This window comes from Plecotus auritus (assembly GCF_963455305.1).
Source record: "Plecotus auritus genome assembly, chromosome: 2".
NCBI classification, from domain to species: Eukaryota; Metazoa; Chordata; class Mammalia; order Chiroptera; family Vespertilionidae; genus Plecotus; species Plecotus auritus.
In genome coordinates this window covers 104,687,409-104,714,986 of record NC_137771.1, presented here as the reverse complement: position 1 = coordinate 104,714,986, position 27,578 = coordinate 104,687,409, and the positions used below count along the sequence as shown (strand labels likewise).

Genomic DNA, 27,578 nt, shown 5'->3' with positions numbered 1-27,578 from the left:
TTTTATGTCTCCCTTCTACCTTTCAGGGCTGTCGTAGGTACCTTTGCAGGGTGTCACAGTTTTACTGTCTTTGATCTGGGCATTTCTGAGCTTGTCTCTGCAAATTTTTGGAGAAACAATAGTCTGGTGATAACCAAACCTGATTGACCAGCAGAATTACTCCAAGGAGTATTTTTGTTGTTGTTTTTAAACAGTTTAACTGAGATAAAATTAACATACTATATAATTTACCCATTTTAAGTATACATTTTAATTATTTTTCGTATGTTCATAGCGTTGTGCAAACTTTACCACAATCAATTTAAGAACATTTTCATCATCTCATAAAGAAACCTTATACCCATAGCAGTCATGCTCCATTTCCCCCCTAGTCCTAGGTAACCAACCATGTCCTAGGTAACCAACCATGAATTTTTTGGTCTCTTTATGGACATTTCTATATGGAAATTTCATATAAATTGAATCATATAATATGTGGTCTTTTGTGACAAACTTTTTTTAACTTAAAATAGTATTTCAAAGTTCATCCATGTTGTAGCATGTATTGGAACTTTATCCAAGGGGTGTTTTTGAAATAGATTACTCACCCCAACCTGTGGAATCAGAATCTCTGAGAGTGGGACCTGGAAATAAATATGTATTAAAAGCCTTTTAAAGGAGAATTCTGACCAACCAAGATTAGAAATCAGCGTATCAGATCAGAGAATTTCAGCTTGGCCCTGCTCTCCTATGGCCACTTTAAAATCCTACACTTTTCCATTTGAAATGTAAATACTTTTGGTATTTTTCACACACATTCTTATCTTTCTTTCCTTTTACTCTACCATGTAGACACAGATACTATTAACCCTGGAATCTATATTCATTTTTTTGTATAAGTACCCTTTTTGTTGTCCACATTATGGTTGTTGGGTTGGATGGTTATGTTTCAGATAATTGTTATTTCCTCTTGGTGGATATGAATAAAACTATTGAGATGAGTACGAACAATCTGTATACTTTAACTTATGGAAATAATTTGTTTTTCAGGGCACATGCTGCTAAACTTAAGTCGTGACAAGCAAGATTTTTTAAAAGAAGTTGTAGAATCCTTTGCCAATAAAAGTGGGCAGTCTGCATTGTATGATGCTCTGTTTTCTGGTCAGTCACCTAAGGATAGCTCTTTCCTTGGTAGTGATGATATTGGAAACATTGATGTGCAAGCACCGGAAACTGACGATTTGGCTAGATATGATGTTGGTAAGTTGTATCTTTTAAAGAAAACATTTTGAATCTTAATCCTTTTATATTGGGAGAAAAAGAAGCAGAAAGGGAAATAAATTGTCCGTAATCTCATTACCCAGAGCAGCAGTCACCAACTGGTGGTCCATGAGGTCCGAAAGGTTGGTGACCGCTGACCCAGAGATAATGAGTTAAGATTTTCCTGTATTGCTTTCAGGTGTTTTTTTCGGGAGGGAAGAGGTTGGTAGTGGGTAGTGGTGGTATATGTTTTTATCCTAAACAGTTGTTTATACTTCTACATATGATTTGTCTTTCAGCAATTCTCTCCCATCATATCTACCCCTGTAAATATGACGTTTAATGGCAATATTATCCGTTTCATGAATTAGTCATAATTTGCTTGTTGCTTTTTATTGTTGGGTATTCAAGTCATTTTCAGTTTTTTTTCACTATTAAAAATAAACTGTGGCCCTGGCTAGCGTGGTTCAGTTGGTTGGAGCGTTGTCCCGTACAGTAAAATGTTGCGGGTTTGATTGTGTCAAGGCACATACCCAGGTTGCCGGTTCAATCCCCTGTATGGGCACAAGCAGGAGGCAGTCGACTGATGTTTCTCTCTCTCTCTTTCGCTCTCCTTCTTTCTCTCTTCTTCTCTCCCTCTCTACCTTTTTTCCTCCCTCCCCTCTTTCCTCTCTCTAAAATAAATTTAAAAACTCAAAAAAATAATACTGTGATGAAAAATAATATAAAATGTCTCCATTTCAAAATTTTCAATAGATTTCTAAAAGTAATTACTGGGACAAAGTTGATGAACATGTTTAAATCTCTTGCAAATTGCCAGAAAGACTGTACCTTTCTATGCATCCAGCTCATAACTTTTTCAATACTGAATGTCTTCTCTGAGAAAAATTCTCTTCACTATCCTAATGGATTAATGTTGTGGTAGCCCATTGTTTTAATGACTCTTTACTGAAAGGCAAATCCATTGTTTTAAGATTTCTTAGTGGGTAGCTATTTATTTGGCCCTTGTCAGGTTTTGTTTTATTGAGTTCTAGTGAGTCGTTGTCTTTTCTTCCTCAGATGGACTTGAAAAGAACTGTCTTTATTAACTCTTTAAAATTCCTAGACATATAAGTGTGAATACCTTTAATAAGAACATTAAGGCCCATCCTGGCTGGCGTGGTTTAGTGGTTGAGTGTTGTCCTATGAATTAGGAGGTCATGATTTGATTCCTGGTCAGGGCACATGCTCGGGTCTCAGGCTAAATCCCCAGTAGGGGGTGTGCTGGAGGCAGCTGATAAATGATTCTCATTATTGATGTTTCTGTTTCTTTTTTTTTTTTAAAATATATTTTATTGATATTTCACAGAGAGGAAGGGAGAGGGATAGAAAGCTAGAAACATCGATGAGAGAGAAACATCGATCAGCTGCCTCCTGCACACCTCCCACTGAGGATGTGCCTGCAACCAAGGTACATGCCCCTGACCGGAATCGAACCTGGGACCTTTCAGTCCGCAGGCCGACGCTCTATCCACTGAGCCAAACCGGTTTCGGCGATGTTTCTGTTTCTCTCCCCCACTCCCTTTCTCTCTGAAATCAATAAAAATATATTAAAAGAAAAAAAGAAAAAGCCCTGGCTGGTTTGGCTCAGTGGATAGAGTGTTGGCCTGTGGGCCAAAGGATCCCAGGTTTGATTCTGGTCAAGGGCACGTATCTTGGTTGCAGGGCTCCTCCCTGGCCTGGGCCCTGGTCAGGGCTCGTGCAGGAGGCAACCAATTGATGTGTTTCTCTCACATTGATGTTTCTCTCTGCCTTTTCCTCTCTCTTCCACTCTCCCTAAAAATCAATGGGAAAATATCCTTGGATAAAGGCAAACAAAAACAAAAAGAACATAAGACTTTGCTTGTCATAGACTTTTCCCCAGCTCTGATATAGAAAATTAAGATATATTTAATGTGAGTCAGTTGTTGGCAAAACTGATGACATATAAGAAGTTTTCAAAGCAAATTCACCCCCCCCCCCCTTTATTTCAGGTGCCATTCGAGCACATAATGGTAGCCTTCAGCACCTTACCTGGCTTGGTTTACAGTGGAATTTGTTGCCTATGTTACCTGCAATTCGAAAATGGCTGAAACAGCTTTTTCATCATTTGCCTCAGGAAACCTCAAGACTTGAAACAAATGCACCTGAGTCAATATGTATTTTAGATCTTGAAGTAAGCAAATATTTGAGCAAATTAAATATTTTGAGCTTTAAAAATTTGTTTTCTAACTTAAGTTGATTTTTCTTTAAATAAAACAGGTATTTCTACTTGGGGTAATATATAACAGCGACTTACAATTAAAGGAAAAATGTAGTTCTCATTACAACTTCTATCAGCCACTATGCTTGCCATTTCCTGTGTGTAAACAGCTTTGTACAGAGAGACAAAAATCTTGGTGGGATGCAGTTTGTAATCTAATTCACAGAAAAGCAATGTAAGTAGTAAGACAAAAACATTCCTTTAACTTACTGCATGGGTTTATTATTTAAACACCCATTTAATTTAAAAACGTATTCCCTAGGTATTTAATTTAATTGTAGTGCGATGATTAACAAACACATGTGTTGAAATGCATGTTTATAAATCAACTTTATTAAATAAAAATAATTTTTTAGCCCTGGAACCTCAGCAAAGTTGCGGCTTCTAGTTCAGCGGGACATAAATACTCTAAGGGGCCAGGAAAAACATGGCCTTCAACCCGCTCTCCTTATACATTGGGCCAAATATCTTCAGAAAACGGTGAGTTTATTTTTAAAAACATTACCTTATTTTTTTTTTTTTAAGTCATAAACTTTTCGTTAAAAGTCATTCAGTTCTAAAACAGATATGCTAGGAGAAAATTATTTTTTTAATCTTGCTACATAGTTGTTAATATAGTTAATATATAAGCACTTTGAACAGTGGTCTGACATAGTAAATGTTACATAAGTATTAGCTGTTGTTATTACTACTTAGTAATTAAGTTATAATTATTGTCCAGCTGGAAATTTTTTTATATTCAGTAGCACATGGCTATGTAGGAAAGGGCATTTATAGATCTTTATAAATAGTTTCGGTCTGTTCTGTGACAAGATGTTTAGACCTTTGACTACACTGTGACACAAAGTAGCACATTTTGGCTATCTAAAAGTGGCAATTAAAAAAAAAATGGATTATGCTGCCTCATTAGGTTAGTGTCATTGGAAATGTTTAACAGTTGAGTCTAGCCATGCAGTTGTGGCTAGCCATGCAGTTGTGGCTTATTGGTTTAGTGTCAGCCTATGAACCAGGAGGTCACGGTTGTATTCCCAGTCAGGGCACATGCCTGGCTTGTGTGCTTGATCTCCTCAGTGGGAGGCCTGCAGGAGGCAGCTGATCAATGATTCTCTCACATCATTGATGTTTCTATCTCTCCTTTTCCTTCCTCTCTGAAATCAATTAAAAAATATATGTTAAAAGAAAAAAAGGAGAGTGTTTAACAATTGAGTCTGGAATGATCACTGGTATTAGGTAGGTAGTTATTCTACTATTGGAGAGTTGAGGATATGACTTGAGATTCTGTTTTGCCTTGATTTGAAATTTAACCAGTTTCTCAGCCATTTATAAATGCATTTTTTGGTCTGATCATTTGTGTTCCTTAGGTTGTGTGCTCTTAAATTTCTATTTTATTTTAGGGCAGCGATCTTAATTCTTTTTATGATCAGCGGGAATATATAGGCAGAAGTGTTCATTATTGGAAGAAGGTTTTGCCATTATTGAAGATGATCAAAAAGAAGATTAGTATTCCTGAACCTACTGACCCTTTGTTTAAACACTTTCATAGTGCAGACATCCAGGTAATGGAGGGTCCCTTGGTTAATTAACTGGGGATGTGGATTGCCAGTATGTAAATAAATAAATGGAGGCATAAACTGCTTAAATTAATTGCCTATATAATGGTAGTCTTGCTTTCTAAATGCACTAGCTGTTACAAATAAAATATGGCGCAAAGAGTACTGAGTTATTAATCTCACTAGAACATACAAAATCTTTGGGAAATCATTTGGGTTTGATATTCTAGGTTGAGGCAATTTGACTAAAAATTACTGAATGTCTTTAGGCATCTGAAATTGGTGAATATGAAGAAGAAGCACACATAACATTTGCTATATTGGATGCAGTTAATGGAAATATAGAAGATGCTATGACTGCTTTTGAATCAATAAAAAATGTTGTTTCTTATTGGAATCTTGCATTGGTAAGTAGATGTACATGAATTAAATTTTGTTTCAAAAACCTAATTGGTACTTGCTTTAGCAGCACATACATTAAAATTGGGATGCTACAGAGATTAGCACGGCTCAGTGCAAGGGTGACATGCACATTTGTGAAGCGTCCCATATTTAAAAAAACACAAAAACAAGCAGTAAAACCCAATTGCTTCATAAAAGCATTCTTTGTATAGATTTTTCACAGAAAAGCAGAAGACATTGAAAATGATGCCCATTCTCCTGAAGAACAGGAAGAATGCAAAAACTATCTGAGAAAGACCCGGGACTACCTAATAAAGATTTTAGATGACAGTGATTCAAATCTTTCAGTAGTCAAGAAAGTAAGTTGCAGGTTTTTGTTCTTTCTTATTATTGACAATTTGTTGATAAGTATTTTTGCTTTGGTGTTATAATTTGGTCATTTCAAAAATGCTCAGTAATACATCATAATTAATGCACAGTAGGGGGTATGTGTTTAAATATTTGAATAGCATTGCTTTGTCTTAGGTTTGGTGTTTCTTTTTCAAAATTGAGAGTCTAGGTTTATACTGTTATAAAAATACTTGTTGGGGAATTAGAAAAGGTTTCTAAGACAGGACATTTATTTTTGTTTTTTATTTAGAATTATTGCTATTTAAGACTAGTTCTCAAGGATTTGACAATTAAAAAATTTTTGCTGAAATCAAAAGTAGAAATCTGACAACTTCAGAGCATTTCTTATCTTTTTTCCAATTTTCAACAGTTTGAGATTGTCATGATGGTGTTAATGTCAGTTATATTCAACTTTACAAATATTTCATTGATTAATTTGTGTTGCTGCTCTCAGATTAGAATTTATGTTGTCTGGTGCCTTCTAGCATCTATATTTTTCTTCCCATTCAAAATCAGTTAGTAAACATATTTTGCTCTCATTGAAAAATTTCCCAGCCCTAGCTGGTTTTGCTCAGTGGATAGAGCATCGGCCTCTGTACTGAAGGATCTCGAGTTGGATTCCTGGTCAAGGGCACATGCTGGGGTTACAGGCTCAATCCCCAGTAGGGGGTGTGCAGGAGGCAGCCGATCAGTGAATCTCATCATTGGTGTTTCTGTCTCTTTCTTCTGCTTCCTTCCTCTCTGAAATCAATAAAAATATATTTAAAAAAAGTTCCAAGTTAACATTCTGCCATTATTATGACTAACAGAAAGACTAGAAACCGCATGGTCGGCATGGCTCAGTGGTTGAACATCAACCTATGAACAAGGATGTCATGGTTCAATTCCCAGTCAGGGCACATGCCCAGGTTGCAGCCTCCATCCCCAATAGGGATGTGCTGCAGGCAGCCAATCAGTGATTCTCTCTCATCATTGATGTTTCTCTGTCTCCCTCTCCCTCTCTGAAAACAATAAAAATCTTTAAAAAAAAATAGAAACAGCATAGACTTTAGAGTCAGATTTTAGGTTACATAGCAGTTTCATGTCTGTTATACTATCTAATAAAAGAGTACTATGCAAATTAACCATCACTCTGCTACACCCACAAGCCACACCCACCAGCCAATCAGGAGCGAGTATACAAATTAACCCAACCAAGATGGCTGCGGCCATGGAGCGAGCAGTAGGCTTGGGTTTCTCCGGCAATGGAGGAAGCCAAGCTTTCCGCACACCCTGGCGGGCCTAGGCCTGCACTCAAGGCTACAAAGTTTCAATTATAGAAGATAAATAAATCCCAACAAAAATGGCTGCAGCCATGGAGCAAGCAGGAGGCTTGGCTCCGCTCAAGGCTACAAAGTTTCAATTATAGAAGATAAATAAATCCCAGATCCCAGGGCCTCCGTTTGGGTCGCGGGGGGGCATGGCCGGCCTGCAAACCACCACAGGCCCCTCGCCCAGGCCGCCCCACGCCCCAAGGGAACCCCCACCCTGATCCGGGACACCCTTCAGGGCAAACCAGCCAGCCTCCACCTGTGCACCAGGCCTCTATCCTATCTAATAAAAGAGTAATATGCAAATTGACCATCACTCCAACACACAAGATGGTTGCCCCCATGTGGACACAAGATGGTCGTACAAGATGGCCAGCAGGGGAGGGCAGTTGGGAGGGACCAGGCCTGCAAGGGAGGGCAGTTGGGGGTGATTAGGCCAGCAGGGGAGGGCAGTTAGGGGGGACCAGGCTGGCAGAGGAGGGAAGTTGGGGGCAACTGGGCCTGCAGGGAAGGGCAGTTGGGGGAGTCCCAGGCCTGTAGGGGAGAGCAGTTGTGGGGGACCACGCCTCCAGGGGAGGGCAGTTAGGGTTTACCAGGTCTGCAGGGAAGGGCAGTTAGGGGCAACAGGTTGGCAGGGGAGCAGTTAGGTATCAATCAGGCTGGCAGGGGAGTGGTTAGGGGGTGATCATGCTGGCAGGCAGATGTGGTTAGGGGCAATCAGGAAGGCAGGCAGGCGAGCTGTTAGGAGCCAGCAGTCCTGGATTGTGAGAGGGATGTCCGACTTGCCATTTAGGCCCAATCCCGGTCCCTCGAGGGGTCCCAGATTGTAGAGGGTGCAGGCTGGGCTGAGGGACACACACCCCCTGTGCACAAATTTCGTGCATCGGGCCTCTAGTTAAAGTATAAAGTGCGACCTCTTCGCGGGCGGTGAGGCGAGTTAAGGTTTGAGCGAATCGTGGCGTTGGGGTGCCGAGATCGCTAGATCTCTGCCTTTGTTGCCTGTTATTTCCTGCCTGGGGATGATGATGTATACCTGCATCATCTACCGGGTGGCGTTCAGCGACCCTGAGCTGCAGCGGTCCCACTACAAGACGGATTGGCACCGCTACAACCTGAAGTGGAAGGTGGCCGACATGGCCCTCGTCACCACTGAGGGCTTCCAGGAGCGCGTGCGAGCGCAGTGGGCCGTGGCAGAGCAGGAGAGCAAGGGCACAGTCACCTTCTGCACTGTCTGCTGTAATAAGTTTGCCTGTTTGAACGCCTACAAAAACCACCTGAAGTCCCGGCGGCACATGGAGCTGGAGAGGAAGACAGTGAATCGCAGTGGGGAGATGATGAATGAAAAGAATTTGGAGAAAGGGTTGGGCGTGGATAGTGTTGACAAGGATGCCATGAACGCGGCCATCCAGCAGGTAATTAACGTCCAGCTGTCTCCCAAGAGGGCCCCTCCAGCGCCTAGGAAGGAGTCCGGAGGTCCCGGGGCGGTGGCCGAAGGAGGATGTGTGGCAGACGACCGAGACCCGGACGAGAAATCTCCCCGATTACAGTGGTTTGAACGGCAGGTGAAGAAGCTGGCACAGCAGCAGGGAGAGGAAGAGAGAGAGGAGAGGGATCTGGATGGAGACGATTGGGAAGATACTGATTCTGATGAAGAAATGGAATGTGAAGATGCTGAATTGATGGACGAGTTGGAGGAGCAGGATGCAGCGGAGGAAGAGGCTGGGGGAGGCCCTCCTCTTGGTGCCATCTCTGTAAAGGACTCCTTATTTTGTTCCCATCATTCAAACTCCCATATGAAGAATGTGGCTCATATGACTAAAATCCATAGCTTCTTTATTCCTGGTATAGAATATCTTTCAGATCTTAAGGGACTGATTCAGTCTTTGGGAGAGAAAGTTGGTGTTGGGGAAGATTTGCTTATGGTGCAATGAGAAAGGGAAGTCCTTTTACTCTATGGAAGCTGTGCAAGCACACATGAATGACAAAAGCCACTGTAAGCTCTTCTCAGATGGTGATGCTGCTTTGGAATTTGCAGACTTCTATGACTTTAGGAGTAGCTACCCAGATCACAAGGAAAGGGAGGAGCCTGATGAGACTGAGGAGTTGCCCTCAGAAAAGACCTTGTATTATGATGATGAAACCATGGAGCTGATTCTACCGTCTGGTGCCAGAGTGGGCCATCACTCCTTGATGAGATACTACAAACAGCAATTTGGCTTGTCAAGAGCTGTGACAGTTGCCAAGAATCAGAAGGCCTTGGGCCAGGTACTCCAGCAGTACAAGCCCTGGGATGGACTGGCAGCACAAGAGCAGCTCTTATGAACAAACGGGACATGCAGTATGTTCAGAGGATGAAGTCAAAATGCCTGCTGAAGACGGGAATGAAGAACAATGCCACCAAGCAGATGCACTTTAGGGCCCAAGTGATGTTCTAAGGGTCTGCTGTGGATTGAGGTATCGTCTCCTGCACAGGGGTCCTTGCCTGAGAACCAGCAGAAGCTGATTGTATGACAGTCCTTTTGTTGCTACTTCTCCCTGTACTTTATCTGTTCTGACCTAATAATAAAAGGCAGAATTATTAAAAAAAAAAGATATAAAGTGTTTGTTATACACAAGTGAGAAAAAGTAAATTAGTGAAATAAAATATTGCATTTATTTAAGAATTTTTACTTTGATATTTTTGCAAACTAAGACCTTTGATTTACGCCTTTTATTTTTAGTTGCCTGTGCCCCTGGAGTCTGTAAAAGATATGTTTAATTCAGTCATGCAGCAACTCGATGACTATAGTGAAGGAGGTCCTCTTTATAAAAACGGTTCTTTGCGTAATACAGATTCAGAAATGAAATATTCCACACCATCTCCTACTAAATATTCTCTGTCACCAAGTAAAAGTTACAAGGTAAGTGGGAAAGAAGTGAATCATTCCATTGTTCAGTATGTTTCTGTTCTAAATAGTATTTTATTGTTATTTTTTTTAGTATTCTCCCAAAGCACCACCTCAATGGGCAGAAGATCAAAATTCTTTACTGAAAATGATCTGCCAACAAGTAGAGGCCATTAAGGTAAATCACTTAATTTCTCTGTTCTGTTCCTTCCTTATCCCAAGGTTCCTTTTTTGACCACTCCCTCACTTCTTTCTGAAGCTGTTCAAAATGTGCCTTTGTTTGTTACTATAGAATCATACTGTGTTTTACATATCTCCATATTAACACCATATTTTTGAAATTATCTATGTCTGCATCCTCCACCAGATGTGAATCAAAGGTACATACTCTTTTATTCAGTATATAGCATTGTTTCTGGCATAGAGGAGGTCTCCAAGTGATTTAATTGAACTAGTGAAAATACCTTGGTCTATGAATTAATTTCTGAGACTAACTGTAGTGTGTGTGCCAAATTTATAGCTGGCGCCCTAGCTAGTTTGGCTCAGTGGATAGAGCATCAGCCTGCGGACTGAAGGGTCCCAGGTTCGATTCCCGGATTGCGGGTTCTATCGCCATTAGGGGGCATGCAGGAGGCAGTCGATCAGTGATTCTCTCTCATCATTGATGTTTCTATCTCTCGCTCCCTCTCCCTTCCTCTCTGACTGACATCAGTAAATATTTATTAAAAAAAATTTATAGCTGGGAATTGATAAGTGCTCTGAACTTCAGAAAGTCTCTTTTATCTTTTTAATATTTTCATATCAATTCAACTTAATTATGTAAGGAAATAGTTATATGTATATGATCTTATTTGAACTCTATGCAAGTGACCTTAACTATCACAGTAGTGTGTGAACATTAAAAATGCTGTTGGGTGAGGAACAAACTATTGAATTTGCACAAATATTTTTATGTCAATTTTGTATAATTTGTCCTATTATGATATTACATACACTCTTGACTTATAATATAGGTTTCAGGCACCCACCATTGTATTTTGTGGAAGGGTAATGGAGCACTAGTTCATGTGCCTAAAGAGCCGAGTTCTAGTACTAACTCGGCCACTAATTAACCATTTTGGGCCAGGCATTTTCTTAACCTTTTTCTCTCTCTGGCTTCTCGGCTGTAAAGTGAGAATTGTTGAAACCAGTTCTCATCACATTTTCTAGTTGTTTTGAGTTTTAAAAATTATGATTATAATTTTTGCATGTTTAAAACTATGGTCTAGATATCGTAGTGACCAGTACATTTTTTGTTGTTGATGCCACCAGTTTCTTATTTATGGATGTACAGCATCTGGACTAGAGACAGTAGATAGATGAGTGGGAGAAATTTATTTATTTAGAAAATTCGAGAGATTTTTGACCCCAGTAGTTATGGCTTTTGGGAAATTGGTATTTGAAAATACCTCTAGAAGAAGGTAACAGACATGCTGACTCTGTCTCTGACTTCACTCATTATAACTGATCAGATACCTGGGCCCACACAATGAAACTTGATACTTTTTTCTAATGTGGACCTGTTGTATGCTAACATGATGGTTGCTTTGTTTTTTTAAAACAAAGTAGTTTCTTATTAAATGCCTGTTTTGTAAGGGACATTTTATAGGTTCTAGGGTTGGGGAATGTGTTGTCTGTAAAATGACAAGAGATCTGATAGCTAGCCACATGGATACCATTAGAAGGCCATATACATCTGCCTTTTTGTCTAGGCAGCAGAGTGGTATTATGAAAATATTTTTGGAGTAAGATCTATTTTCAATTCTAGCTGTGCTACTTCCTGTATCTTTCTCAATTTAAGATATATTACTATTAAGATGTAAGTTACTAATATTATCCAACTGTGTAAGGATTAAAAACTTAGGTAAAGTGCTTGTAATATATTATTATATATATAATACAGGATGGGGCAAAAGTAGATTTACAGTTGTGAGTACACAAAACAGTTGATTCTTGTATTATTTATTAATTATTGTATTATTTTCCATGCACACAACTGTAAATGTATTTTTGCCTCACCCTGTGTATTCTGAGCAAATTTCAGTTTTTTCTTTTCTAGTGGAGCATTTGAGCATCACCTTGAAGGATAAGTAGTGTTTTGTTACATCAAATGTGTATAATTGGAAAGCTGGTATTGGGAGGTAATTTATTTATTTATTTTTTAAAATATATTTTATTGATTTTTTACAGAGAGGAAGGGAGAGGGATAGAGAGTTAGAAACATTGATGAGAGAGAAACATCGATCAGCTGCCTCCTGCACACCCCCCACTGGGGATGTGCCGGCAACCAAGGTACATGCCTTTGACTGGAGTCGAACCTGGGACCCTTCAATTCGCAGGCCGACGCTCTATCCACTGAGCCAAACCGGTTAGGGCGGAAAGTAATTTAGAATGTTGAAGTAGTCCACATGGACTGAAGGGTAAAGCAGTGTGGAAAGAAGATATGTTGGAAGGATATTTGGGATAATACTGCTGAGGACATGAATGTCAGAGATAGAAACTTAATTTGTAGCTACTTGGCTAGAGCTGAACTTTATTTTATTTTTTTTAAAATAAATCTTTAATTGTTCAGATTATTACAGGTGTTCCTCTTTTTTCCCCCCATAGCTCCCCTCACCTGATTCCCAACCCCACCCTACCCCATGCCCTTACCCCCAGCCACTGTCCTCATCCATAGGTGTATGATTTTTGTCCAATCTCTTCTCTCACCCCTCACACCCCCTTCCCCCTGAGAATTGTCAGTCCACTCCCTTTCTATATCCCTTATTCTATTATATTCACCAGTCCATTCTGTTCTTCAGATTTTTTATTCACTTGATTTTTAGATTCACTTGTTGGTAGGTATGTATTTGATGTCATTCTGTTGTTCATAATTTTTATCTTTACCTTTTTCTTCTTCTTTCTTTTCCTAAAGAATATCCTTCAGCATTTCATGTAATCCTGGTTTGGTGGTGATGAACTCCTTTAGCTTTTTCTTGTCTGTGAAGCTCTTTATCTGACCTTCAACTCTGAATGATAGCTTTGCTGGGTAGAGTAATCTTGGTTGTAGGTTCTTGCTGTTCATCACTTTGAATATTTCTTGCCACTCCCTTCTGGCCTGCATAGTTTCTGCCGAGAAATCAGCTGACAGTCGAATGGGTGCTCCCTTGTAGGTAACTAACCGTTTTTCTCTTGCTGCTTTCAAGATTCTCTCTTTGTCTTTTGCCCTTGGCATTTTAATTACGATGTGTCTTGGTGTGGTCCTCTTTGGATTCCTCTTGTATGGGGTTCTGTGTGCTTCCTGAACTTGTAAGTCTATTTCTTTCACCAGGTAGGCAAAGTTTTCTGTCATTATTTCTTCTAATAGGTTTTCAATACTTTGCTCGCTCTCTTCTTCTGGCACCCCAAAAATTCGGATGTTGGTACGGTTGAAGTTGTCCCAGAGGCTCCTTACACTATCTTCATATTTTTGGATTCTTTTTTCTTTTTGTTTTTCTGGTTGGGTGTTTTTTGTTTCCTCATGTTTCAGATCTTTGGTTTGATTCTTGGGGTACATTGATCTACAGTTGAGTTTCTGTATATTCTTTATTTCAGACAGTGTATGCTTAATTTCTGACTGGTCCTTTTCCATTTTTTTGGCATTCTCATTAAGATCCTTAAAGGTCTCACTAAGTTCCTCAGCGGTTTTTAGAAGATTCTTGAGTAACCTTATAAATGTGGTTCTGAACTCTATGTCATCCAGTAGTTTGCTTTCCTCCATTTCTTTCATTCATGACATGTTTCTTTGTCTCTGCATTTTGCTGCTTCCCTGTGTTGATGGAGTGGCTTTGTGTGGTAGGTGACCTATAGGGGCCAGAAGCTCAGCCTCTCCAATCACCTGAGGTGGATGCTCTTGGTACACCCCTTTGTGGGCTGAGTGCAAAGTCTTGGTGTAGTTAAGCCTTGATTGCTATTGGTACACTGGGAGGAATTGACCTCCAGGCCAATTGGCTGTGAGGACCTGCTGTGTCTATAATGGAAGAACTGCTGCGCTGGAGACACGCTTATGGTGCAGGACTTCTTTCAGTGGGGCTTTGGTGCTCACTGAGTCTGCCTCTTGAATGTGTCACTTATGGATGTGAGGAGTTGAAATCTGGTGCCTCACACTGACCACTAGGTACACTGGCTTCTGGATCTCTAATGGGGTGCAAGTCAGCTACTGTCTGAGGTCACCCAGCAAGGCACTACAGTGAGAACTACAGTTTTCTCCTCTTTGCTTGGGGTTTGGAGGTTTTGGAGCTGTCTGACCAGGGCTGCAAGTTTGCTAGGTTAAGCTGCGATAGGGCAGGTCATTCATATGCTAAAGCCGCTGCTTGGAGCTTGGGTGGGTTTGTAGGTTGTGCAGGGCATGGTCTCAGGGCGTGACTAGGCTAGGGCGTGGCAAACAGTGATGACTGCCAGTAAGCCGGCTCTGCATCTCCGACCGCGTCCCAGCGTCCTGGGCCCCAGTGCAGTAAATTAATTATTCCTGCGCGCAGCCCTGCAAGCAAGCCTCCCTCACTTTCCGACCCCACGGCAGACAGTCCAGCTTCTCCCCGTAGGAGTTTGAGTCCCCTGCGTCTCCCCAGAAACTGGAGTTCGTAGTAATCGGGAGCTTGTCTCCCTTCGGGCTGAAAAAGCAGCGCTCTCAGTCGCCTGTCGCCAGCCCGATTCACGCGCCTCCGTGCCTCAGCTTTTCAGCGCTTGTGCACCTCTCAATGCTGTTTGCTCTTTCCTTCTAGTTGTAGAACTTCCACTCAGCCAGCTTTCCCGTGGTTCTGGGTGATAGACATTTTGTCTTTTAGTTGTAGTTTTGAAATTGTTGTGCGAGGCAGCAGTTTAGGTGTTTACCTACGCCGCCATCTTGGATTCTCTGTCTAGAGCTGAACTTTAGAAAGATTAATTTAGGCAAGTGTAGAATGGAAATGGAGATGAGGCCATTAGGTTAGTTGTTTAGGCTAGAGCTAACTCTAATCTAGAATGAGTGAATTAGGTAATGGTACTAAGGAATGAAAGAATGGGAGCAAATGAATATTTAACACATTAAGCATCATGTTTTTAAATCAGCATCTGGTAATCAGCTCTTATTGGAATGTAGATTCTCTTAAAGGGCCTCATCAACTATTTAAAATATTTGTTTGCTCCGTCACTGTTCTGGCATTATAGAATTGCTTAAAATTTTGTCTTTTTCTTCTTCCAACAGAAAGAAATGCAGGAATTGAAACTAAATAGCAGTAACTTGGGGTCCCCTCATCGTTGGCCTACAGAATGTTATGGGCCAGAGTCAGTGCCTGATGGATATCAGGGATCACAGACTTTTCAGGGGGCTCCATTAACAGGTGAGTTGGCAACTGGATATGTTAGTAAATCACTGTGTCTTCTCCTTTAAATAGATCTCTTGTGAAACCACCTTGTGTACATATATTTGTTTACATATATGTGTATGTGTCTGCGTATATGTTAAGCTGTCTTTGGTATTACTGAGATGTTTAAAATTCCAATCAGAAACAAAATAAGCTTTATCTGATAACCGTGTATATAAAGGCTTAAAGAATAATCCTTTAATGCCCATGTCAGAGGAGCTGAGACTGAGGTAGAACTATTCCTTATAATTGAAAAGTGTTAATTGATATCATTATGCATTAAGAGATGCCTAATTAAAAACTTAAACTTCTCAGCAATTATTTTGATGATATACCCAGAGGTATGACATTAATAGGAAATCTTGTTTTGAAATACCATGGTCATACATAAAAGGAAGGAGTTTGAGGTTAGACCATATTAGATTTTGAAGTTGTGTTGTATCACTTCCTGACCCTTCTGAGACAGTTTGTCTATTTGAAACATGGAGATAATAATTCTTCACTCACATGGTAATTGTAATCATTTGTGTAAGTATGGGTATGTATTAGGTGCTTACTTACAGTAAACACTAATGAACCAAAGGGTATTAATAGTACCTTCTGTGGGTTATCTCTGTGCAGTAGTACTAATCACAGTATCCCAGAATGGTAGGTACTATTACTAATCCTAATTTTATAGATGAGGAAATGGGTTTAGAAAAGTTAGATAACTCATCCATTATTGTACAAGGTAATTATTGATTAAGAGTTGGGGTTCAAACTCCAGTGGTCTAATGTTAAAGCCATTTGCCAGTATGATATATTGCACTCAGGGACCCAGAAATGATGTCAAAAATAGATTGCTTTTACATGAGACAGATTCCTGAAATGGTAGTAGTATTTTTTTTCTAATTGGTTTTAACCCAGGAAAGATTTGGAATGCTTTAGTGTAGTTTATATTAGTACATTTGTGTGATAGTCTTTGGGGGCAATACTTAAGGCTGCCCCCCTATCCTCTTGTGACAGTGTCTTCTAAATGCAGGTAAAATAAATAGTAAGCTTCTACTTACTAAATGTCATGAGTCATAGACAAATATATGAGATGTCAAGAGTTCAAACATTGCTTACTTAAAAACCCTGTGTAATATATAGAGCCTTGTGCAGAGAAGATAAATAAACCGTCTAGCCTTTTCTAAGGCTTTTTGAGTGCTGTCTGAATTGATTATTTGGCATCTGTTGCATCATAATTTCCATTTCTTTTGTACAGGCATAAAAGGTTGTTAAACAAATGTAAAAATAACATTCAAATTGTCTCATTTTATTCTTACAATTACCCTATAAAATGTGTGAGAAATGGGAGATCCCAAATGGCTAATTGACAAGGTCATAAAACAGCTTTGTGGCCCGAAAGCAGAGCTCAAATCTCTTGATTCCAATTCCTGTGTTTACAGATTTGTTTTTCTTAATGGAAGTAAAAATATACCAAGATTTATCTTGTCTTTTGAAAATAAGATGATTTAAAAAATGATTAATAAACTTATAGGCAATATTAAGACGTATTGAACAGTGTAAAGAAAATGAAAAGCTAACAATATCACAAAGATTTCTATTAACATTTTGGAGCATTTCCTTCTCCTTTCTCTATGTAAACATAAAGAATTATTTTTTTTATTTTTATTGATTTCAGAGAGGAAGGGAGAGGGAGAGAGAGATAGAAACATCAATGATGAGAGAGAATCATTGATTGGCTGCCTCCTGCATGCCCCCCACTGGGGATCGAGCCTGCAACCGGGGCATACGCCCTGACCGGGAATCGAACCAGTGACCTCTTGGTTCCTGGGTCGATGCTCAAGTGCTGAGCTACACCCGGCTGGCAAAATAAAGAATTTTTAATGAGACTTTTACTATGTTAGGATGTATGTAGATAAGTTAGCCTGTTTTTAAAATATTACTTTAAGTTCTGAGCACGTGGCTATTAAATATTTTTTGAAAATACATTAATGAATATACTATTCCTTCATGTAGAAGTACTGCAAATTTTATTCCCTTATTTTTGTTATTTCCACTTTTTGCTATTATAAATAATGCTATGGGCACATTTCCAGGATTGTAGCGTATTTTAAAAATGCTTTTATGTTGAAAAATTGCTTTACAGAAAAGCTATGCCAGTTTACACTCTTTTTATTTTATTTTATTTTTTTTTGATAAAAAAGTATTTATTTTTTATTTATTTTTATTTTTTCAAATTTTTATTAAGGTATTATATGTGTACATATCTTACCATTGCCCCCCCCCCACCCCACTCCCATACCTGCCCTCACCCCCCAATGTTTTGCATCCGTTGGTTACTCTTATATGCATGCATACAAGTCCTTCAGTTGATCTCTTATTTCCCCCACCTCTCCCTAACCTTACCGCTGTAATTAGACACTCTGTTTGATGCTTTACTGCCTCTGTAACTATCTTTTGGTTCATCAGTTTATAATGTTTTTCATTATCCCTAAATGAGTGAGATCATGTGGTATTTTTCTTTCATTGACTGGCTTATTTCACTTAGCATAATGTTCTCTAATTCCATCCAGGTGTCTACAAATGGTAGTAATTCCTTCTTTTTTATGGCAGCATAGTATTCCATTGTGTAGATGTACCATAGTTTTCTGATCCAGTCATCTGCTGACGGGCACTTAGGCTGTTTCCAAATCTTACCTATTGTAAATTGTGCTGCTATGAACATAGGGGTGCATATATCCTTTCTGATTGGTGTTTCTGGTTTCTTAGGATATATTCCTAGGAGTGGGATTACTGGGTCAAATGGGAGTTCCATTTTCAGTTTTTTGAGGAAACTCAATACTGTTCTCCACAGTGGCTGCACCAGTCTGCATTCCCACCAGCAGTGCACGAGGGTTCCTTTTTCTCCGCATCCTCGCCAACACTTGTCGTTTGTTGATTTGTTGATGATAGCCATTCTGACAGGTGTGAGATGGTATCGCATTGTCGTTTTGATTTGCATCTCTCGGATAATAAGTGACTTTGAGCATGTTTTCATGTGTCTCTTGGCCTTCCTTCTGTCTTCTTTCGAAAAGATTCTATTTAGGTCCGTTGCCTATTTTTTTATTGGATCATTTATCTTCCTTTTATTAAGTTGTATAAGCTGCCTGTAGATGTTGGAAATTAAACCTTTATCAGTGATACCATTTGCAAATATGTTCTCCCATACAGTGGGGTTTCTTGTTGTTTTGTTGATGGTTTCTTTTGCTGTGCAAAAGCTTTTTATTTTGATGTAGTCCCATTTGTTTATTTTCTCTTTGGCTTCCATTGCCCTAGGGGCAGTATCACTGAAAAAGTTCTTTTGGTATATGTCTGAGATTTTGCTGCCTGTGGATTCCCCTAGTATTTTTATGGTTTCCCGTCTTATATTTAAGTCCTGTATCCATTTTGAGTTTATTTTTGTGTATGGTGTAAGTTGGTGATCTAGTTTCATTTTTTTGCATGTATCTGTCCAATTTTCCCAACACCATTTATTGAAGAGACTGTCTTGACTCCATTGTATGCTCATGCCTCCTTTGTCAAATATTAATTGCGCATATTGGTTTGGGTCGATATCTGGATTCTCTATTCTATTCCATTGATCTATATGTCTGTTCTTGTGCCAGTACCAAGCTGTTTTGAGGACAGTGGCTTTGTAATACAGCTTGAAATCTGGTATTGAGATCCCTCCTACTTTATTCTTCTTTCTCAGGATTGCTGTGGCTATTCGGGGTCTTTTTTTATTCCAGATGAATTTTTGGAGAGTTCTTTCTAGGTCTGTGAAATATGCTGTTGGTATTTTAATGGGGAGTGCATTGAATCTATAGATTGCTTTGGGTAGTATGGACATTTTGATGATGTTGATTCTACCAATCCATGAACATGGTATGTTCTTCCATCTGTTTACATCTTCCTCTATCTCTTTTTTCAGTGTCCTGTAGTTTTCCGCATATAGGTCTTTTACCTCCTTGGTTAGGTTTATTCCTAAGTATCTTAATTTTTTTGGTGCGATGGAAAATGGGATTGCTTTTTTAGTCTCTCTTTCTGTAAGTTCACTGTTGGTGTATAGAAATGCCATAGATTTCTTGGCATTAATTTTGTATCCTGCTACCTTGCCGAATTCATTTATTAAGTCTGTTAGTTTTTTGATGGAGTCTTTCGGGTTTTTAATGTACAATATCATGTCATCTGCAAATAAGGACAGCTTTACTTCTTCTTTTCCAATTTGGATGCCTTTTATTTCTTCTTCTTGTCTAATTGCAATGGCTAAAACTTCCAGAACTATGTCAAACAGGAGTGGTGAGAGTGGGCATCCTTGTCTTGTTCCTGTTCTTAGGGGAAATGGTTTTAGTTTTTGCCCATTGAGTATGATGTTAGCTGTGGGTTTATCATATATAGCTTTTATTATGTTGAGGTATGATCCTTCTATTCCCATCTTGTTGAGAGTTTTTATCAAGAAAGGGTGTTGGATTTTGTCAAATGCTTTTTCTGCCTCAATTGATATGACTATGTGATTTTTATCTTTCAATTTGTTTATGTGATGTATCACATTTATTGATTTTCGGATATTGAACCATCCTTGCATTCCTGGGATAAACCCTACTTGGTCATGGTGTATGATCTTTCTGATGTACTGCTGGATCCGATTTGCTAGAATTTTGTTGAGGATTTTGGCATCTACATTCATGAGGGATATTGGCCTGTAATTCTCTTTCATTGTGTTGTCTTTATCTGGTTTTGGTATTAGGGTGATGCTGGCTTCATAGAAGGAGCTTGGAAGTGTTCCTTCCTCTTGAATTTTCTGGAATAGTCTGAGGAGGATAGGTTTTAGTTCTTCCTTGAATGTTTGGTAAAACTCTCCTGTGAAGCCGTCTGGCCCCGGGCTTTTGTTTGCCGGAAGCTCTTTGATGACTGCTTCAATTTCTTCCATCGTTACTGGCATATTGAGCTGTTTAGATTCTTCCTGATTGAGTTTTGGAAGGTTATATTTTTCTAGGAATATGTCCATTTCCTCCAGGTTGTCCAGTTTGTTGGAATAGAGTTGTTCGTAGTATTTTTTAACAATCCTTTGTATTTCGGCGGGATCTGTTGTTATTTCACCTCTTTCATTTCTGATTTTGTTTATTTGGGTCCTCTCTCTTTGCTTCTTGGTGAGCCTGGCTAGAGGTTCATCAATCTTGTTTATCCTTTCAAAGAACCAGCTCTTGGTTTTGTTGATCTTTTGTATTGTTTCTTTGGTCTCTATGTCGTTTATCTGTGCTCTGATCTTTATTATTTCCTTCCTTCTGCTTACACTGGGCTTTTCTTGTTGCTCTTTTTCTAACTCTTTGAGTTGTTGGGTTAGGTAATTTATTACCCCTGTTTCTTGTTTTTTGCAGTAGGCTTGTAGAGCTATGAACTTCCCTCTCAAGACTGCTTTCGCTGTGTCCCATAGATTTTGGATTGTAGTGTTTTCATTGTCATTTGTTGTCATGATGTTTTTTATTTCTTCTTTGATCTCTCTGGTAACCCAGTCATGGTTTAATAGCATGCTGTTTAGTCTCCATGTGTTTGATTTCTTTGGGTTGTTTTTATTGTAGTTGATTTCCAGTTTTATGCCACTGTGGTCTGAGAAGATGCTTGATATGATTTCTATCTTCTTGAATTTGAAGAGACTTTGCCTATGTCCCAACATATGGTCTATCTTTGAAAATGACCCATGTGCACTTGAGAAGAATGTATATTCTGTGGCTTTGGGGTGAAATGTTCTAAAGATGTCAATTCCATCTGGTCTAGTGAGTCATTTACGATTGATGTTTCTTTGCTGATTTTTTGTTTAGAGGATTTGTCCAATGGTGATAGTGGGGTATTGAAGTCTCCTACTATGATTGTATTGCTGTCAATCTCTCCCTTGATATCCTCCAGGAGTTTTTTTATGTATTTGGGTGCTCCTGTATTGGGTGCATATATGTTTACCAGAGTTATTTTTTCTTGTTGGATTGCTCCCTTTAGTATTATGAAGTGGCCTTCCTTATCTCTTGTTATGTCCTTCAGTTTGAGATCTAATTTGTCAGATATAAGTATTGCTACCCCAGCTTTTTTTTCAGTTCCATTTGCCTGGAAAACCTTTTTCCATCCCTTCACCCTCAGTCTGTGTGCGTCTTTTTTTCTGAGGTGGGTTTCTTGTAGACAGCAGATATATGGGTCATGTTTTCTTATCCAATCCATTACCCTATGTCTTTTGATTGGGGCATTTAATCCGTTTACATTTAAAGTTATTATTGATAGGTACTTATTTGTCGCCATTCCTATTCTTTACACCTGTGTTCCTTCTTCGCTTCCTATTTCTTTTTTTTTTATCCAGCAGACCCTTTAGCATTTCTTGCATTGCTGGTTTGGTGGTAATAAATTCCCTTAGTCCTTTTTTGTCTGTGAAGCTCCTGATTTCACCTTCAATTTTGATTGACAGCCTTGCTGGGTACAGTATTCTTGGATTCAGACACTTCCTTTGCATGACTTTGTATATTTCATTCCATTCCCTTCTGGCCTGATGAGTTTCTGTTGAGAAATCAGTTGCTAGTCTGATGGGGGTTCCTTTGTAGGTAACTTTCTGTCTCTCTCTGGCCGCTTTTAAGATTCTTACTTTTTCGTTGGTGTTTGCCAATTTAATTATAATGTGCCTTGGCGTCGGTCTTTTGGGGTTCATTTTGCTTGGGACTCTGTGAGCTTCTTGGATTTGTGTGGGTTTTTTCTTCTCTATATCAGGGAAATTTTCTGTCATTATTTCTTCAAATAGGTTTTCTATTCCTTGCTCAGCTTTCTTTCCTTCTGGAACATCTATTATGCGGAAGTTGTTTTGTTTCGTGTTGTCCCAAAGTTCCCTTAGGCTCTCCTCCTGCCTTTTAATTTTTTTTTCTAGAAGTTTCTCTACTTGGGTATTTTTTCCCATCTTGTCTTCTAGCTCACTGATGCGGTCCTCTGCTTCTTCTAGTCTACTCTTGATGCTTTCTATTGAGTTCTTTACAGCAGCGATGTCATTTTTCATCTTCTTGGTTCTTCTTCATTTCCTCTTGGTTTTTGCTCATATTGTCGAATTTGTCTTCCATTCTTTTCAGCCACCTTATGACCATTTCTCTGAATTCTTTTTCTGGAAGGTTGCTTGCTTCCATTTCGTTTACTTCCTTTTCTGGTGATGCCTGCTTTTCTTTCATAAGCGGGCTGTGTCTTTGTCTCCCCATGGTCTCTCTTCTCTGGGTGTCTGGTTATGTAGTTCTCTCTCTCCTGCGTCAATTTAAAGGCACAAAATACAGCACTACCAGGTACAACACACAAGGCACTGAACAGAAATGTATTCACGATATTAATAACCTCCAATAAAGGTGACCACCAGAGAAAGGCAAATTAGGGGATAGTAGAGAAAGAAGAAGAGGAAAAAGAAAGAAAGAAGAAGAGAAAAAAAAAAGGGGGTGTCAAAATGAAATTGGGAAAAGGGAAAAAAAGAAGAAAAAAAAGTAAGAGAGACAAGAAAGAGACTAAGAGAGAAAGGGAAACAGACTATATATATTGGGGATAAAACTCCAATAGAACAATCACTTATCCCAGCAAATGCCAGCAACAAGTACCTGGGGATTAATACAAACTACAACACCAACTAATATTGAGTGAGGCAAGGGAAAACAGAAGCACTAAACAAACAAAAAAATAAACAAAAGAAGAATAAGCAAAACAATCTCACAAAAAAGCATAAAAATTCAATATAATCTACATTCAAACAAACAACAACAAAAGGACAGAGATAAAAACAATTTTTTGGATAGTTAAGACAGCGAAGAGAGTGGTGTGTATGGACTTGGAGCAGGGGATTGGAGATTAGATATATAAGTAGGGTGAAATTTTAAAAGGGGGTAAACAGAAAGAATAAGGAAAATCTAAAGCAGGAAAGGGGTAAGATAAACAGGACACTGAAAAGGGAAAAGTGAGGAAGAGAGTGATGGCATAAAGGTAGATTTGAGATAGAGTAAAATGATGCTAAAGGAAAGATAAAAATAGAATGTAGAACATTAATCCCAAAACAAAATGAAGAGAAAATAAAATGACACTTAAAAAAAAAAAAAAGATAAAATTGCAGTAGTAGTAATGCGGATTGAAAATAAAAATGTAATAATTAAAAAGGTAAAATCAAGTGAGGAAAAAAATTAGTTTCTTGAGTAAAAGATGCAAAAAATGAAAATAAAAAAATAAAAAATAAAAATAAAATGTGGAGTAGTGAAGGTCATTCACTTTCTCTGTTGTTCTGTTTGGCACGCCTGTTTCTCAGTCCGGACAGTATTGCAGTTCCCTGCGTTCCACTGCTCTTCAGTGATGTAAGCCAGTCCTGATTTTAAGCAGGCGGTGTGTCTTAATTCGTATTCCTTTATTTTTGATTACACAAGAGTCAATTTGTGATTCAGCCCCTGGGTGGCAGTGTTTCTGGATTGACTTCCGGGTTTATCTATGGCCTCTCTAGGGAGTGTTAGAGCCTTCTTTCCCTGTGGCACTCACTACCGGTTTGTGGGAGTGGGCTGCCTCAGAGCTGGCTCTCCGATGGTCACTCCCCGCTCCGATCCCCAGGTTCCAGAAAAACAACTTTCCCCTGCAGTCTCCCAGGGTGTCCCCAACTGGGTGAACCTGTGAATTGGGCTTAGTAATCAGAAGCAAGAATTTCAAGAGGAAAAAGCCCAAGTGTGCGCACTCCGTGGCTGCGCATAAGTCTAGCACACCCCTGAAATTCTTAGGGTGTCCCTGCACTTCAGATCAAAATGGGTTGCTTTTTAGAGAGTCCTTCTGTTAGCAGCTCTGAGGACCCCCTTCCACATTCACAGATCACGCCAGTCCCAGCAGCCACCGATTTTTCTAGGCACAGACTTCCCTGGTCCTCCAGCTCCCGCAAAACGCGTGTTCCTCTCTCGCGCTGGGACCAGAGACCTCACCTTATCCCAGGCGAAATCTGACCTTTCCGTGGTGGAGTGTAGAGCTCCTCTGAACCCGTGTGTTTGCGCCAATTGGGGAGCGTTGTTCTGGGGCTCGCAGCTGTTCCGTGGGTGCCGCAGTTGTGGATTCTCAGGCTTCCGATAACCTCCACTTTCCGGTTCCAGATGGCGGCGACTCCGCGTCCAAGCCCGCAGCTCCGGGAGGGGACCCAGCCGCAGTGGGAGCTGCCAGGTCTGGGGAACCCCGTCTAGCAGTCTCCCACCTTCTTCTGGAGTTCAGCTGTCCCCCAACTTGCCAACAAACACTCCTAGTGCGACCCTCAGCTGTTCTTTCTTTCTGCTCCGGGACAAGGCTCGGAACACGTCTGTCTATTCCGCTGCCATTTTTCTCCCTGCCAGTTTACACTCTTATCACTGATATCTACTAGTGCCCATCTCTTTGTATTCTTGCCTAGTGTTAACTATTATCCTATCTAATAAAAGGGTAATATGCAAATTAACGTCACTCAGTCTCAAAGATGGTGGCGCCCAGTCCTCTCAGCCCCACTCGAGTTCCCCAGTACTGGGGGGCAGCCACTGAAAGCAGGCAGCGTGAGCGGCCTGGCAGAATGCTTGCTTCATCGCCGTGGCGATGAGGCAAGCTTTCCACCCCGGCTGTAGAGGGCCTCTGGGCAGCGGGCATGGGGTGGCTGGCGGGGAGGGGACGCTTGTGTAGTTGCCCCAGTGACGAGGCAAGCATTCTGCACCCGGCTGCGGATGGGCCTCTGGCCAGGCGGGGGCGCAGAACGCTTGCTTCGTCACCCTAGTGATGAGGCAAGTGTTTCACGCCTGGCTGTGGATGGGCCTCTGGGCCGCGGAGAGCCTCTGGGCAGCGGGCACAGAGCGGCCAGTCCCCGCAGAGAGCTACTGGCGCACAGATTCGTACGCAGGGCTACTAGTCAGTTTATAAAAACCTTTGCCAATTTTTAAGAACAGAAATACTGTCACTAAGCATGCTGAACACTTTATAATCTTTTATATTTCCTGAGTTACCTATTCACTTGGTGCTTTTTGTAATAGGTTTATAAGAATTCTTAAATAGTTTGTTGTGTGATGCGTGTGTATGTATGTGTGTGGTGCTGTTTTTTTCTTTTGTTTTGTTTTTTTACTATTTAAACAGTCACTAGTTATTGATAAGGTCACTAAATTTCATACTTTATTATTCTTGGCTCATGTCCATCAGCTTGTTCTATGCCTGTTTTCTCCCCAGAATATTCCAGTATAATCATGTTCACCAGGCAGTTCCATTCATTTTCCAAAATCAGACTTGGGCTTCTTTGCAATTTTTTAGTCTGGCTAGCTTTTTTTTAGGTCTTTTTCAGTGCTTGCCAGAATTAATAGTTTAGCATCTCTTGAGTCACAATTTGTATTTCTTCTTTCGTGTAAAGGCCTAAATATTCTTTAAGTTGTATTGTTTTCTGATAAAATTTTTATTAAACAGATCAAGCAAATGACTGTTGATAGTTTTGCCATCAGCATGAGTGTCTTCTAATTGTTGATTTTCTGATAAAACTCATATAAAACAGATCAGATGAAGGAAATAGTTTGGACATTGGAATGACTGTCAGTCATGATGTGTCCTCCCCACCTTCACCCCAAGGAACATTTTGTGTTATTTGTGAGATCCTTTTTCATGGATCTCATATGTGAATGTCCTGGTGATTTTTGACCTGGACAGTCTAAGCTTTAGTTTAGAAAATGCAACCTTGTCTTGTGCAGATTTTCAAGGCTCACTTCAAAAATATGGCTCTGGGGCCATCAGGTACATTTTGGTTCCTTAAACCAGCGGTCGCCATCCTTTCGGACCTCGCGGAGTTGGTGACTGCTGCCTTAAACCCTTCCCATGACTAGTGTGTTCTCAATATTTCTGTTGTTGGAACATGGCTGTGTGCTCACATCATATCACTCTTTCTTGGAAAGTTGACCAGCCACTTACTTCTTGCTTTTTTGATGCTTATTGTGAGGTGCTTATTCTTGCTGACTACTGCCGTGCTCTTATTCCTCATGTGTCATATTTAGCAGTTTTTCCTAGTTTGTCATTTGATAATCTTCTTCATGGTATATTTTGATATAGAAATTAAAAACATTTTGATGTAGTTTTAAATCTTTCTTTGATTTCTATTGCTTTTGTATTTATAGTTCTTGCCTAGATGGTCTTAACTGTAGTATAGATTTTTTTTTAACAGTGTTTTCTTTTCTTTTTTTTTTTAGTTGCAACTACTGGCACTTCAGTATATTATAGTCAGTCACCAGCATATAATTCCCAGTATCTTCTCAGACCAGCAGCTAATGTTACTCCCACAAAGGTAACAAAGAAATAATTTACACATTTATAAATATCTCCTTTTTAATTGTTCAGGCTTCTTTCAAATAAATTCAAGTAGTTCAGCACTAAAACTTCTAAGTCTCACAAGATACAGATATTTTAAATTTCTCTCCAGATACAGAAGTTATACTTCCTAGTCATCTTATTTTTATGTAATAATAAGTGAACGTTTAGAATATGTTTAAATGGGGTGGTGGTGGTGGTGGGTCCTTCATCATTCTGTTTTGGCAGACATAGGAGTAGAATCTCCTTGCTGAACTACCATGTTCAGGTCTGAATTAGCTAAGACCCAATATTACAATAGTACTTGAATGTGAAGCTTAAAGACAGAGGGTTTGGATGCGTTTAGGGCCCTGGCTTTTCTGCTTATTGTGACCTTGGGCAAGTGTCTTACCCTCTCTATACATTAGTTGCCTCATGTGAAATGAGGATAATAATGCCTTAATGCATAGGGTTTTTGAGGATATTAAAAAGAGTTAATATATGTAAAGTACTTAGAACATTGCTCAGTTGGCACAGTAACAGCTCAATAAATGGTAGTCTTCATCATTATTATTCTTTAAATATGATTTTCTGTGGATTTTAGAGATAGGAAGGGAAAAGGGGGGAGAGAGAGAGAAACATCAGTGAAAGAAAACCATCAATCTTCTGCCTCCTGCATGTCCCCTACTGGGAATTGAGCGTGCAACCTGGGCTTGTGCCCTGATAGGGAATCGAACCAGTGACCTCTCAGTGCGTGGGGTAATGCTCAACCAACTGAGTCACACCAGCCAAGGCCGTCATCATTATCATTATTGTTAACA

The 27,578-nt window shown here is 39.7% G+C and overlaps 2 protein-coding genes across 3 annotated transcripts in view; both read left to right on the top strand.

Moving 5' to 3' along the window:
- The window catches only part of LOC308243034 (E3 SUMO-protein ligase RanBP2), a 104,237-nt gene that overhangs the window by 44,068 nt on the left and 32,591 nt on the right, over positions 1 to 27,578 (top strand). For both annotated transcript variants that reach the window (XM_080658079.1, XM_080658080.1), the window contains exons 9-19: positions 1,030 to 1,239; positions 3,252 to 3,433; positions 3,520 to 3,695; positions 3,877 to 4,000; positions 4,915 to 5,076; positions 5,340 to 5,477; positions 5,685 to 5,831; positions 9,893 to 10,072; positions 10,152 to 10,235; positions 15,297 to 15,432; positions 26,661 to 26,755. In XM_080658079.1, coding sequence (XP_080514205.1) covers positions 1,030 to 1,239; positions 3,252 to 3,433; positions 3,520 to 3,695; positions 3,877 to 4,000; positions 4,915 to 5,076; positions 5,340 to 5,477; positions 5,685 to 5,831; positions 9,893 to 10,072; positions 10,152 to 10,235; positions 15,297 to 15,432; positions 26,661 to 26,755 — 1,634 coding nt within the window. The remainder of the gene's footprint in view (positions 1 to 1,029; positions 1,240 to 3,251; positions 3,434 to 3,519; positions 3,696 to 3,876; positions 4,001 to 4,914; positions 5,077 to 5,339; positions 5,478 to 5,684; positions 5,832 to 9,892; positions 10,073 to 10,151; positions 10,236 to 15,296; positions 15,433 to 26,660; positions 26,756 to 27,578) is intronic.
- LOC308242533 (cytoplasmic 60S subunit biogenesis factor ZNF622-like) lies at positions 8,192 to 9,607 on the top strand (the record flags this gene model as incomplete). The annotated part of the gene is given in 3 exon segments (XM_080657015.1): positions 8,192 to 9,076; positions 9,078 to 9,449; positions 9,455 to 9,607. Coding segments are annotated over 3 exon segments (1,410 nt in total).